Here is a 14,098-nt window from a genome sequence, read left to right on the forward strand (position 1 = left end):
CGGTCACAACAACTCCTGCAGCTCCAGGTTGGGGACAGAATGGATGGAAAATTGCCCAGTGGGAAAGGACCTGGGGACTGCTAGATAGGAGCTGAAAATGAGGCAACAGCAATTTGCCCAGGTGGAGAAGAAAGCCAATGGTATCCTGGCTTGGATCAATAATACTAAAAGCAGCAGGTTTAGAGAAATGATCCTTGCCCTGTACTTGGCACTGGTGAGGTACCTCAAGTGCTGTGTTCAGTTCTGGGCCCCCCACTCCAGGAAGGAGATTGAGGTGCTGGAGCAACTTCAGAGAAGGGCAAGGAACTGGTGAAGGGTATGGAATCCACCTCCTGTGAGGAGCAGCTGAGGGTGTTTTGCCTGGAGAAGAGGAAACCCAGGGGCTCTTTGTCACTGTCTGCAACTCCTTGACAGGACAGTGTAGCTGTCAGTCTCTTCTCCCAGGCAACCAGTGACAGGACGAGGGGATGTAGAATCACAGAATAAGCTGAGCCGGCAGGGAACCACCAGGATCATTGAGTCCAACTCCTGGCCTGCACAGGGCACCCCAAGAGTCACTCTGTGCCTGACAAATGCTTTTTGAATTGAGTCAGGCTTGGTGTTCTGTCCCTTTCCTTGGGCAGCCTGTTCCAATGCCCAGCTACCATCTGGTGAAAAACTTTTTCCTGATACCCAAACTCAACCTCCCATCAACCTCCCTTGATGCCATCCCCTCAGGTCCTATCAGTGGTCACAGAGAGAAGAGATCAGTGCCTGGCTGTCCTCTGCCCCCATGAGGAAGCTGCACCTGCAGCGAGGTCTCCCCTCAGTCTCGCCTTCTGCAGGCCGAACAGAGCCAGTGCCCTCAGAGCTCCTCACTCGGCTTCCCCTCAAGGCCCCTCACCATCCTTGAGGCCCTCCTTTCACACTCGCTAACGACTTAATGTCTCAAGCTCTGGCAGGGAAGGCTTATGTTGGACATTAGGAAGAATTTTTTCACAGAAAGGGTCATTATACATCGGAATGAGCTGCCCGGGGGGCGATGGAGTCACTGTCTCCGGAGGTGTTTAAGGGAAGACTGGACGTTGCACTCAGTGCTGGTGTTGGGCCATAGGATGAACTCGATATTGTCAGAGATTGTTTTCCCAAACCGCTTGCTGCCTTGATTTTGTGACCCTCACGCTACATTACAACCCTGTGTCGCACTTCCACCCCCACTCCATCCTGTGACTCCTCCCCCCGGTCGGCCGCGCCGCCGGCGAGTGCGGCCCCTTTAAAGGCACGCGGCGGGGGGCGTGGCGCGCGGCAGCGCGTGCGGCGGGGCGTGGCCCGGGGCGAGGCGGGGTGTGGCCTGGCTGCGCGCCGGGGCACGGCAGCGCGTGCGGCGGGGGCGTGGCCCAGGGCGTGGGGGCGTGGCTAACGAAGCGGCGGGGGCGGGGCCGGCGCGGCGCGCTGAGGTCAGCGCGGGCGGCGCCGTCACAAAAGGAAGTGGCGGCGGCGGGGCCGTCAGCGCGGGGAGGGGCGGGGGCGGCACCGGCACCACCGGCACCGGGACCACCGGGAGCGGCACCGGGAGAGAGGAGGCGGCCGCGGCGGGGGCCGCGCCGCGCCATGGCCCAGCAGCAGATGAGCAGCTCGCAGAAGGCGCTGATGCTGGAGCTGAAGTCGCTGCAGGAGGAGCCGGTCGAGGGCTTCCGCATCACCCTGGTCGACGAGTCCGACCTCTACAACTGGGAGGTGGCGATCTTCGGGCCCCCCAATACGCTCTACGAGGGCGGGTACTTCAAGGTACGGGCCTTTCCCCCGCGCCGCGGGCCGCGGTGTGGGGCTGGGCCGGGGCCGGGCCTGCGGGAGGGGGCACGGGCACGGCCTGGGCAGAGGGGGAGCCGCGCCACAGCCGCCGTGCGCTCTTAATCTGCTCCTCTGGCCCCAAAGAGCCTCCCGCAGGAACCTCGGCGCAGGGCGAGAGTTCGCCCCTTCCGCCCCAAGCTGCCCCCTGGGCTCTGCTCTGTATTTCACAGGATTGCTACGCTTGGAAGGGACCTCTGGAGATCATCTGGTCCCGTATTTCCATATTCTTTCAGTACCTGAAGGAAACTTACAGGAAAGATGGGGCAAGACTATTTACAAGAGCATTTAGGAACAGAGCAAGGGGAAATGGATTCAGACTGAAAGAGAGTAGGGGTAGCTTAGCTACTAGGAGGCAATTGTTCATTGTGAGGGTGTTGAGGCACTGGCACAGGTTGTCCAGAGAAGTTGTGGATGCCCCATGCCTGGAGGTGTTCAATGCCAGATTATGGGGCTCTGAGCAACCTGGTCTAGTGGAGGGTGTCCCTGCCCATGACAGGGCAAGATCTCTTCCAACACAAACATTTTATGATTCTGTGGTGTTTATTTTGAAGTAAGGTGCTTCCGAGCCATCCCTTGATAGCTTCGCTCATAGATGGCTAATTTGGGGTAAAGGCAGTGTTTTTCTTAGGACTCCATGAGCTTCAGGGCTGTTTGGCACAATTGTTTTTCTACTCCTGTTCTTCCTCTCCACACTTTAAGAAGGCAGCCTTCAAAGGGCTGCAGCAGCGCATAATGGGTGAAGGTAGATTCAACTCCTTTCTCAGCCTTCCTGTTAATACAAAAAAACTTTTGTGGCTGCTATTTCCACTCTTGTGAGTACAGCAAATAAGAAATCTGGCACAACCATCCCAGAAAAGAACTGAAGGGAGTGTACTTAAACTATCAAAACAACTGGAGACGGAGGAGTAGTTGCGCTTTTTTCTTAAAGCAAGCGATTAGAAAACCTTCATGCCTTCAGAAGATGTGTTGCATTAGGCACACTCCTCTGCGCTTGATATCTGCTTGATCTCTGGCAAAATATTGTCCCCATGAGCTTGCTTCTCCCAGCAGTTAACTGTTTTAGTTGTGGCTCCCGCATCTCCCATTTCATGCCCTTTGGCTTCTCTCAAACTGAAAAAAAAATTTGGATGATGTCTTTGCTTGACTAACATGCACCTTCAGTGCCTCTTGGCCTTTACAGGTCAAGGTTTAAGAGCTTTGTTCCACAAAACCAAAATAACCTGTAGCTTGGGGAATAATGGATTTGAGTCATGTTCAGTTTGGCCTCATTGTTTGGAAGGAAAGGAAGGCTTTGGCATAAGACTAGCCTTTTGTAGTGAGTTGGCTGGCTTACTCATGTAGGTGTGATAGGTGTATTCTTAGACTCACCTCCATTATTACTTATTCAGGAAGTCGCTCAAGTCTTTGGTTGGTAACAGTGTCATCTTTACATCCGAATGGTCTGGTGACCTCTTCCTGCACTTACGTTACTCATCCATTTTTTTTTCGAAGTCTGATCAAAATAGTTTTGTTTGGTTGGGGAACTATCTGGACTGCATATTTGCAGTTTTTCCTGGAAAGAAGCTGAAGCTGCCTGTGAAGTAATTTGGGGGTATCTGTTAAGAAGAGTGGATTTAGGCAAGGCTCCCAGTTGCCTTACCTCAGCACCATGATTTGTTTTTTTGGGTATTTGATGTCCTTGAACTGCCGTGCCTTTCGTCTAAATGCGTTTGACCAATCCTTTGATAGTTGTTTTGAGAGTGGGAAGATGAGGTCTCATGATGCTTCCATTCCTCCCCAGCAGTGGGATTCCCTTTGAGTGCTGTGGCTGAAATCTCTTGTGTGTTGTTTCTGTCTCATCTTTCCTCCATGAGGAGCCCTTCATGGTGGATTTTTGTAGTGTCTGATCTTTGGTTATGCATCTTGACTTCTGAGGTACTGAAAATAAGAGAGCGTCCTGTGAGAAGTGATATTCTTGGCTCTCTTTGTCTTAGGTCTTCACATGTGTTAGACTCTGCTTATGGAATCATTCGGAGATAAAAGTAATACCCTAACTTTATTTGGTGGGTGATTTTGGCAATATATTAATTGCACATGCTGGTCTGAACTAGTGCTTGTCTTGCATGTGTTCCATTTCCCAGATTTCTTTACTTGATGAAATATTTAGCTTAATCATGTTTTGTATTTTCAGTTTAGTAAGGTTAGGAAAGTAGGATTAGAAAGATGCAATTACAATATGTAACTTTTTTCAACTTTGTGGCAGTGAGAGTTTGGGAATTGTGTTCCACTTAAAGTGCAGTCTAAGGGCAGGAACTTCAGGTACAGTACACAGGCTTCTAGGTAAGCTAGAGCATAAATATTTCAAGGAAAACTTTTGGTTAAGGTGACTTTATCAAAGAAAATGTTAGGGCTGGTTGATTAGGGAATACAATTGCTTGATTTGTGTTTTGGGGGCTCTTAGAGGTGGTCACATCAACTTTTGGCACTGTGTTTACTCTTGGAGAAATAAGACCTTTCTCTCTGGGTTGTTAAACAGTGGAATAAACTGAAATGAGGGAAGTGCTCTCTCTGCACCTCCTTGACAGAAGCTGCTGTCAGAAGCTGGTTCAGCAGATTCTGGTTTCAGTTGCAAGTCCTGTAAGTCTAACATCTGATAAATTGAAGCAGAGAACAAGTCCCCTTGAACGTTTGTTTAAATGCTAAGTTGTCTACATGCTGGCTATAATAAAGTCAGGGACTTCTTAAAAATTCAAGCACAGCATCTAAGCATATTTTATCAGCTAATATAGCATGCTCAGATCTGCTGCAGTGCTCCAGGGCTTGGGGGAGCAGCCTCCAGGAGCAACAACTAACTGTATGAAGAGCAGCTTGTATCAACAAGGGATCATGCAGCAGCCCTCCCACCCCATTCATGTGATCAGCTGAAGGTGGGCATCTGAAGTGCAAGTTACATCAACCTTTGTCTTACCTAATGATGATATTCCCAGTCATGCTGAACAACTTTGTAATGTTTTGAGCAACCATTTAAGTTCCTGACTACCATCCTCAAGGAAGGAGTTGAGCTATTCCATACACTGGTTACCTCTCTCTTTGGCTGGCGAGGGAAGAGTAGTTCAGGGGCAGTGGTAACATTAAGTCCTTCAAAGAGGTTGTGTTAAGAGCAAATGTCTGTCCCTCAGCTGCTGGCAGTAAGAAATTGCCAGTGTGACTAAAGTTCTAGCAGAATCAGTTTTGTTGGGCCACAGGTATGGACTGCACTAGGTGAACTTGGTCATGGAACCAGACTCACTTCACAGCGTGTAAAGGTGAAATGTGGGTAGACCTTGTATGTCTAAGATATTACTTACATCTAATTCACTTGCTCAGTTTTTTGAGTGACTAAGGGAAGCTTTTTCTCAGAATGAAATGCTTCGTATACAGGTCACAGATAGTGACAATTGCTTCTTTCTTAGCTCAACTGCAAAGGGCATGGTGTGATAAGATGGGTCTTTAGATCAGATTCCACAGGGCTATGTGGTAGTTCTGAATTGCTCTGGAAGTGATGGAAATGTGTTTTTCTGGTTTTGCAGGCAGTGCCTGAGCAGCAGAGAACCATAATGTGCCGTAATCTACGGAACTAAGTGTGAGCAGTTCATCAATGCCACCTTTATGCCGTAGGCATCTTTTGTTCATATGAGAGGGTCCTTTGCTACATGTCAGAACTTCTTCACCTTTATTTTGAAGCTGATACATAAATAGGTACCACCACAATAAAGATTATTGTGCTGTAATCTGGGGTTGATAAGTGCTGGTTGGGATAGATCTCAATGGTTGAGGGCTGTGCATAGTGCAATCTTTATCATCTCAGCTTACCATTCTTCTCTATCTTGAAATCCAGTGTCTTTCCTTAATGCTTGAGCCTTCAGAGCCTGAGGGTTGATGAACCAGTGGATACTTGCAGGACTATTAGAAAGTGTTTCCTGATGGCTTGCTTGAGATCCTGAATGTTTGGTGCAATTGTACCTTAGCAACAAAGCTTTTAATTGTTTTTGAAAAAGACAGGTCTTCTGATTTTTTAGTTGCATGGTGTTCTTGTGCTGAGAGCCAGGATTTCAGGGAAGGTGCAAGTGAGAAATTACACAAATAGAAACTTCATTAGCACTGTTCAGAAACATGATTTGACCAAATGCACTGTGTCAAGAAGTATGTTTAATGAAGACCAAAAGTCAATATTAAAGAACTTTTTCAGAGGTGATTCAAGCTGGGTAAATTAAAATTAATGTACCTAGCATGAAAGGAAACAAGAAAAATTAACTACATTATTAGAGTTACTATTTTGTAGTTCTTAAGGCAGTTTATTTCATAAGGTACTTTTCCTACTTGAAGGAACAAGCCTTGACACATAGTTGGAAGTGGGGAAAACACCAAGCATTCTGAATAGTTTTGTCAGGTAATTTGGGGGCTAAATACTTGTCAAGGCATTGTTATCTGTGCTTTTTGTAATTCATTAGCCTTATGCTGTATGGAGTTCTGCATTGTATCTCAGCTTCTTCCTGGTGATTTGGTTTCAAAGTAACTTGCAAAATGTGTTAAGATTTCAGAGCAGGAAATACTGAACCAATTAGTTACCAGTAACTGGTGGCAAGGATGAACACCGTGTTTAAAAATTTGGTACTGTAGTCTACTTTTCATAAAGCTTAAAATTAAGTAAATAGAAGTTTTCTAAGAATGCAGTTTTTGGATGAAGGTGCCTCTGGGCTGCACAGACTATTCACCCGTACTGTAGCCTGTTTTGGACATCAGTGCATCCCCAGGAGGAGATGGGCTAAGTCACAGTGGTAGCTAGCCGCCAGTCTTTTCCCTGGAGCTCCTCTGATCCAAGTAGGACTGTGGTGTGTGCTGAGAAGTACAGAGCATGATTTCCAGTTCTGATACTGCCTTAACACAGAAGATTGTATGCAGTTAGGTCCTGTTGTATGGCAAGAGGAGAGCTGTAGCACAGCCCAACTCTTCTATCCCATTAGAACAAAACAGAAAACTTTCCATATGAAGTTGAGCACTGTTCATCTGCCTAATTTTTGTATAGTGATCCTTGGATAAGGTAAAATACAGCTTGAGTTTTAATTTTTTTCCTCAGGTAGCAATGCAAGGAACTGTGTCTCTTGAAACTTCTTGTCTGTTCAAGAGATAGTAAGTAAAAGCGTGTAGACTTATAGGTGGTTCATATTATAGGAATTAATCAAAGGTTTTGACTATATAGTGTTAGAAGAGTTAGAGGTTTTAAAACTACTTTTTTGTGTACATCCTTTAGATCCAGTATTGCAGTGATGTTGTGCCAGTGTCTGAGGGTTTTACACATCAGTAACTTTTCAAAAACTCAAACATGTTTTGACCTTGCTGTTTCAGTAGTCACTCTTATGCTACCTTGCTATTTTACCTTTTTACCTGTTTATCTTTGCTGTGGTAATATATTCACACAGGGTACTTTCTCTTTAGTAGCACTTTAGGTCTACTACACAATGCTTGGTTTGCATCTGGAGGGTAGGGAATGCAAGGAGAAAAACCCACTCGCAGAACCTTAACTCTGATCTTTGATGTGCAATTTTGTTGTGTGGTTTGTGGTATGTTCTTCATAAATGAATAGTATGAGCTAAATGAAGGAGGTTTTTTGCAGAGCTTAAATGTAGCTGAGTTCAAGTCAGAAATGTCACAGTTATAAATTGTCTGCAGTGTGGACGGACTAGAGGTGATGTGACTCATAAATACAGCTGCTGTTATGATTTGGGCTGCACGTGATCAGATGTGTACATACACACATGCATGTACACAAAACTAGTCAGCTATTTCCAGAATGCTGCTTAGTGTTTTTATCCATCATTATGAGTTAGAGGAATTGCATCTTGCTAAGCCTTTGTGGTAGTGACTTGCTGAGAAGATCCCATCTCACCAGGCCAGTTTGATAGCAATAACTTTGGCATTGTGCACCCACCCTTGAAGCACTAGTAGCCAGGAGTAACTAAATTGGTAGATTGATTGCTTATTGTCACAGTTGCTGAAATATTTAAAATGCATTTGCCCAAAGTGGCTTACAAAGAGAAGAAAAATGAGCTACTAAATTATGGTGTGTTTACAATATTTTGGAATCTTGCTCGACTTGAAGAAATGTGACCTCACAACTTCCTGGGTGTTCATTTAAAACTGAAGCTTCTACCTGAAGAAAAGCAAGAACAGAAAGAGGCTGAATATTAACTGGGTGACACTTTGAGGCATCATAGTATTTATAGTTTAGAAAGAGAAGGCTGCCTGGTAGGCAAGGTGTACCTTACTACTTAAGGTTTCAGCACTAAAAGCAATATGTATGTTCCTTTTGGACTGCTTTGCTGTCTTAAAATTGTAATTTAGATATTCAGGTAAATAGGTTTTGCTTGAGAAATCCAAGTTGATAACAGTAATGACATGTTTCCAGTAGGTTTGTGACTTTTCCCGAGTTATATATCCTAGTTAAGTATTTTAAAAATATGTTTTAATGTTCATTGTAGCAAAATATTTGAAGAGGTTAAGATGCAAAATCCTCTGCTTCAGTATTGAAACAGTGCAAGGACCAGTGTTTAATCAGTTGTGTCACTTGGGTCAATTTTTTAGTGATAGGCACTTGACCATTATGCAAAAATTATTTGGTTTTAAGTTAATCTTCACACATCTCTGCAGCTAGAAACCTTTTGCTGTCAGACCTAGGTAAAAGCTGAAATAATATTCTTTTTTTTGCAGTACCCTCACTGGCCTTGTCAAAACAAAAGCCATGCAGTGGAGTAGCTTTGACTTACAATACATTCTCTGAATACACATTTGTTCTTGCATGAAGTCTGCTCGTATAAGCCCCTTATTCATAGATGTAAACCACACTGGTGTGCAAGTGTTTGCTTATCTTGGCTAGAATAACTATCTGTAAAAGCACTCACCTTTATTAAAAGAATGGGCTTCTTATAATGTATTGAAGAAAACTGAATTTCATCTCTGTGCTCTACTCTGCAGAAGAGTAACTAGACCCACACTTGGTAGCTGACTACCTTTCAGCAGTGCATTAAGCAGTATAACTTGAGAGGCTGACATATCTTCTGTACTTTTTAACTATCTTGTAGCTATTATCTAAATCCCTTCTAATTTGTCATTCATGTGGTAACAAAATGCCCCTACCCAGATGCTTCAGATGAAGGTGTATGGCACTTTTTGTTTAAGATGGAAAGAAAGAGCCTAGTCTGTTCTTAATGACATTGCCACTTCAGTGGGATCTCTGCCTAACCTATTTTTTAATTGCTGTGTCCATGTTATTCAAAATGCTAAGTAAGAAAGATGTTGAGAGACAACTCTTACTGAAAACTTATTGTTCAATTTCAGTGGATGATGGTAGTGTTTCTTTTCTTGTATGGTTAGTTTTCCGAGTGTCAGGTGGCTATTTCTTGAGTCAACCACAGCCACATTTAAACAATTCTCTGTAGAGGACCTGTTACTTTGTTTTTTTTAAGTACTTCTAATAAACCTAGACAATTTGTATTGCTGTATTATCTTCACTGGGGTGTATAAAAATGAAAATTTTGAGACCAACATATAGAATGATTTCCATTTCTCAGTCTCTGCTAGAAACCTGAGAGCTTATGTCCTTCAAAATTTGACTAATATACTTTCTGTGAAATATAACTGATTTTCTTTTTTTTTCATGCTGATTGCAGTCTATAATTTGTGTGGATGAAGCTTGACTGGCTCTGGCCTGAAGTACAACAGTAGTGGCACTAATGGGAAAACTAGGTAGGTAGGGTAGACTTGATTGAGGCTGTGGACATTTGTTTGGGCTTTTGAATTTTGAAACTGGCTGTATTATTGACTAGTTTTTGATAGTGAAGGTGGTTTTGACCCTCAGAGGTTTATGGGCAGACTCCTCAAGGGCTAAAAAGCAGGTCTGGAGATCTATTTTAAATTACAGTAATAGCTAAGTGAATGGTCTTGTACCCATATCATCTGTAACTATACTCCATTTGGAAAGAGATCAGACTTGTACTGGCTGCTACTAAGGAGGAATGGAATAAGAAGTCTGCTGGTCTTGACCAATTTCTTCTCAGTTTTATGAAATAAGACTGGGTTCTGTTACTGTTAGAGATGATGCTGCAATTTCACATATTCAGGGTAGCCTGCTTAATGTTCAGCTTGGATAAATGGCTGTAAATTTTTGCCCAACTTGCGGGCTTATCCCACACCTAAGTAGTTGTTCACTTTTTTTTCACATCTCTAATGTAAGTGATATGCTTGGATTCTTCAACCAGGGACTGTATTTTGCCTGCAAAAAACAGGCAAATAATCTGGCGGTCAATAAAAGCCATGGGAAGCCATGGTGGGATGGCTGCTATAGGTATGTGGTGCCTTCCTCAGCCAGGGAGCTTCCTGTTGGCAGTTGTGGATATATTCCTGAAAGATGGACCATGTCAGGTTGCAGTAAGGATCGTGAGTAACCATCCCAAAGAACAGCATTGCCCATTCCTGTGCCTCACGGGATTGCAGTGAAATATCACGTGGGTTTGTCTTCAGCATGTGCAGCACACCTGGGATCTCAACTGCTGCTAATGCCACATCCTGTGGGATCACCTCTGTGTGTGCAATGGCAGAAGCATGGAGGAAGGCTCTGGTATACTTGGCCACAACACTTGTCAGCATCATGCCACCAGGCTTCTTCATGTGTCTTGGAATCCAAGCCCACCTCAGGCATCTCCCTCTTCCTTCAACTCTTCCTAAACTGGAATAACTGTGCTTGAGTCATGACTACAGGCTCGCATGAGGTCGCCACATGTGACTTGATTGGTACTGCTGGTGTCTCAGCCTCATTCCATTTAATCTTCTCCCCTGCAGGTGCCACCTTTGCTGGGCATGTGGATGACTTTCACCTCCTTAGAAACACAGAGGTGTTAAGGTTGAAAAAGACCTCTAAGATAAAGTCCAACCACTAACGCAGCACCTACCACCACTAAATCATGTCCACAAGTACCACATCCATGCTTTTTTCCAAGAGAACAGTGAAGTATTTTTGACCTGCTTACCTCTAATCTGTACTTCTAAGACGTCTAGTGTCTGCTTCTAAAACAAAAATGATGTGAGGAAGAGCGTTTAAGTTACACTATAGCAAATCTAGGAAAGCTTTGGCTGGAGGTCAGTTCGGTTGTATCTTTAAGTCTTTCGTGCTTCAGTCTATTTTTGATTGTATAGCTTTTTGTTCAGACTATATTAGTTCATAACTGGGGTTATAATTAAGTCTTGGAGTTTTTTTCTTTCCTTTTCCTGCAAAGTACTGAGCAGTAACTTTGGTGCTCGTGAAAGAATGTTTCACAGAATCAATTAGGTTAGAAGAGACATCTGAGATTAAGTCCAGCCTGTGACCAGACACTGCTGTGTCAACCAGACCGTGACTCTGAGCATCACATCCAGTCTTTCCTTAAACAGCTTCAGGAAGAGTAACTCCATCACCTCCCTGGGCAGTCCTTTTCAATGTCTGATCACCATTTCTGTGACATAATTCTTCCCAATGTCCAACTTAACCTCCTCTGGTGCAGCTTAAGACTGTGTCCTCTTCTCCTGTTGCTGGTTGTCTGGGAGAAGAGCATGACCCACACCTGGCTACCCTCCTGTCAGGCAGTTGTAGAGAGCCATAAGGTCACACTGAGTCTCCTTTTCTCCAGGCTGAACATGCCCAGCTCCCTCAACTGCTCCTCATGGGGCTTCCCTTCTAGACCCTTCACCAGCTTCACTGACCCGTGAACCTGCTCCAGCACTTCAGTGTGTCCTTCCTGAATTGAGGGGCCCAGAACTGGACCCAGCGCTTAAGGTGTGGCCTTACCTGTGCCAAGTACAGGGGAACAAACTGGAGCAAACTCTAACTAATGGTTTTTTTAATATGGTTGCCATCTAAATTTGATGCTGGATCTCTTTCTAGTAAAACAAAAATGTACTAAGAAGGAGGTGTTCTATGGAAGAGGAACACAATGATGGTACTGGGAAGGAGTTTCCCTGTTCTCGGGAAATGCTTCATCTTTGTTAGGCTAAGTTTGTGTGATGTATAATTTGTACAACTGTGGTAATGCAGAAAAACTAAGGACAATGAAATTTGGGCTGAGCCTAAAGTCCACTTTTAATGCTAGATTGGTGCATTGAATTTGATTCTTAATTTGCAGATTAGTTTCTATATGATGTCAACTTGAAATAAGAGGGTGATGAGAATGTCTTCCAAGAAAAGCTTGTATCTATTACTAGATGCTTTTGTGGCCAACCAAACATCATCTTCTGCTAGGCAGCAGCCAACAAGCCTTCTTTGGTACATGTTTAGATGAGCTTTATGTGGTAAAACTTTTAAATATTGCTGTGTCACATTTGCTCTGAACGCAAATTGCTACAATCTGATGTTAGGCTGGGTGAAAGGGACACACAGTCCAGAATCCGTTTTCTGTTAGGCCCTTTGTGTGGGTGAAGCACGGCACTTATCCAGAATAGTCTATGGATACTACACAAACAGGAGAGTCACTGCAATGCTTTGTTCATCATCTATAGTGACTGTAAGAGATGCTCACACGTGAAGGACACTGGGCTGGTATTGAAGGAGCCCTGTAGACACACCGAGCATTTTACAAAATGTTCTTTTTCTTGTCTTGTCAAAATGTTCTTTGACAAGAGTAAGAGTAATTTAGTGAATAGAGACTAAGCCTTCTATCTGGTTCATATTCATTATTCTGGATAAATTAACACTTTTATGTAAAATATGTATATCTTATAATAGCATAACTGACTAAATCTGTAGGTAGAAAGTGTTTTGCTTTTTATAGATAACACATGGGAGAGCTTTCTTCCAAAACAAATTGGACATGTATGTTTACAAGTACCGTATTTAATTTTGGAATAGCTGAAGAAATTAAGTGAATAGGTTTCAAGCTGCTTAACCACAAAAGCAAAGAGATTTTTTTTCAATGAGAACTTCTGCTTATTCCTGATTTTTAAAAATAAAAGCCTGAGCAGTTTCTTGAAGCGCCCAGCACAGAACCTGATGTACTGACAAGTCACACTCCTCTGCACAGACTTTGTCCGTGAGGCAGCTGCGGCAATTCTCTAAGAGCAAAAAATAAAGCCGGGGTTGTGTAACTTAACCTGGGGGAGGAGGGGGACATTCCTGGTGCTGAGGAGAAAGCCATCAAGTCAGGGCCTAGGTATGTAGGCTTGTGAGACAAATGCTATGCAGGCTTAACAGTAAAGTCTCAGAATGTATTGTGGAGAATCTGGGTGAACTTCTCATTGGAGGAGGCAAAGTAATCCTTTGCCTTGCCTCATCGTTTGAAATGTCAGAGGGCCCTGCACTGAGTTTGAAGCCACCCTACTTTTTCACTTCCCACCTCTGAAATTTCTTTCTTATACTGTATTAATTGCTCCAGCCTCTTGTGCACTTCCATTACAGCCACCCCAGGTCTTCTATCCTGTGGTTTGAAGAGTAGGTTCAAAATAAAGCCTCTTGGCATAGAGAAACCAGCATGTGGGATTTGTGTGAAGTGTGGAAGTGTGAAAGGGCTTGCAGCTCTGCAGCACAGCCAGGGAAACAGCCTGGTGTGGCACGTCGTGGAGCTGGCACATTCTCAGGGCAAGTTTTGGTTCCAGTCAGTTAAGACAAGGTTTGAAATCTATTACTGACATGCCTGTGAGTTCTGTTGTGCTTGTCACCCCAAGTGCAATTACCCAGGCTATGCCACAACACTGAGCTTAAAACACATGGGCAGAAAGCCAAATTCTGCACTTAGCAAGCACTTTAAATAGAAAACTACAGCACAACTGACCTGCAGGTACCTTTCCTTTTAGAAAAGGGAAGGTACCTTTTCCTTTAGAAAAGCTGACGTTTCTAACTGCTTTAATTATAAATGCTTTGATAAATACTGTTGTAGAATATTGATTCACTAAAATAATGTTTAGTCACAGCTTAATGTGATTGCTATGTACACTTTGAGTTTTAGGCAGAATATAAAACCTTTACTTTCTCTAATTTTGTTAACCTTGTGCAAATAGGTACAGCAAAAGGAATACTTGGGGCATTTACAATGATACTGTGACAACCATGGCAAATCACCAAGGTCCACACTAATAAGCCATTGAGATCATTTCGTAGTGTTTAAATATGTCTGCAATGCAGCAGTGGCGCATTTGACCTGTCTCAAGCATAGCAGTAGGGTCTGTTAGCGACAGGATGATATTTAACACCAGTTGTGAACTGACCCAGCTTAGAGTTGATTTTGCAGCC

General features: G+C 43.8%; 1 protein-coding gene across 1 annotated transcript in view; it reads left to right on the forward strand.

Moving 5' to 3' along the window:
- The first annotated feature begins 1,439 nt into the window (after positions 1-1,439).
- UBE2R2 (ubiquitin conjugating enzyme E2 R2) overlaps positions 1,440-14,098 on the forward strand; it is a 54,776-nt gene continuing 42,117 nt past the window's right edge. Inside the window, exon 1 of the mRNA XM_033086016.1 lies at positions 1,440-1,767. Within this exon, the coding sequence (XP_032941907.1) occupies positions 1,591-1,767 (177 nt within the window). The 5' untranslated portion in view covers positions 1,440-1,590. The remainder of the gene's footprint in view (positions 1,768-14,098) is intronic.

The sequence above is a fragment of the Catharus ustulatus genome, chromosome Z (assembly GCF_009819885.2).
Source record: "Catharus ustulatus isolate bCatUst1 chromosome Z, bCatUst1.pri.v2, whole genome shotgun sequence".
Lineage (NCBI taxonomy): Eukaryota > Metazoa > Chordata > Aves > Passeriformes > Turdidae > Catharus > Catharus ustulatus.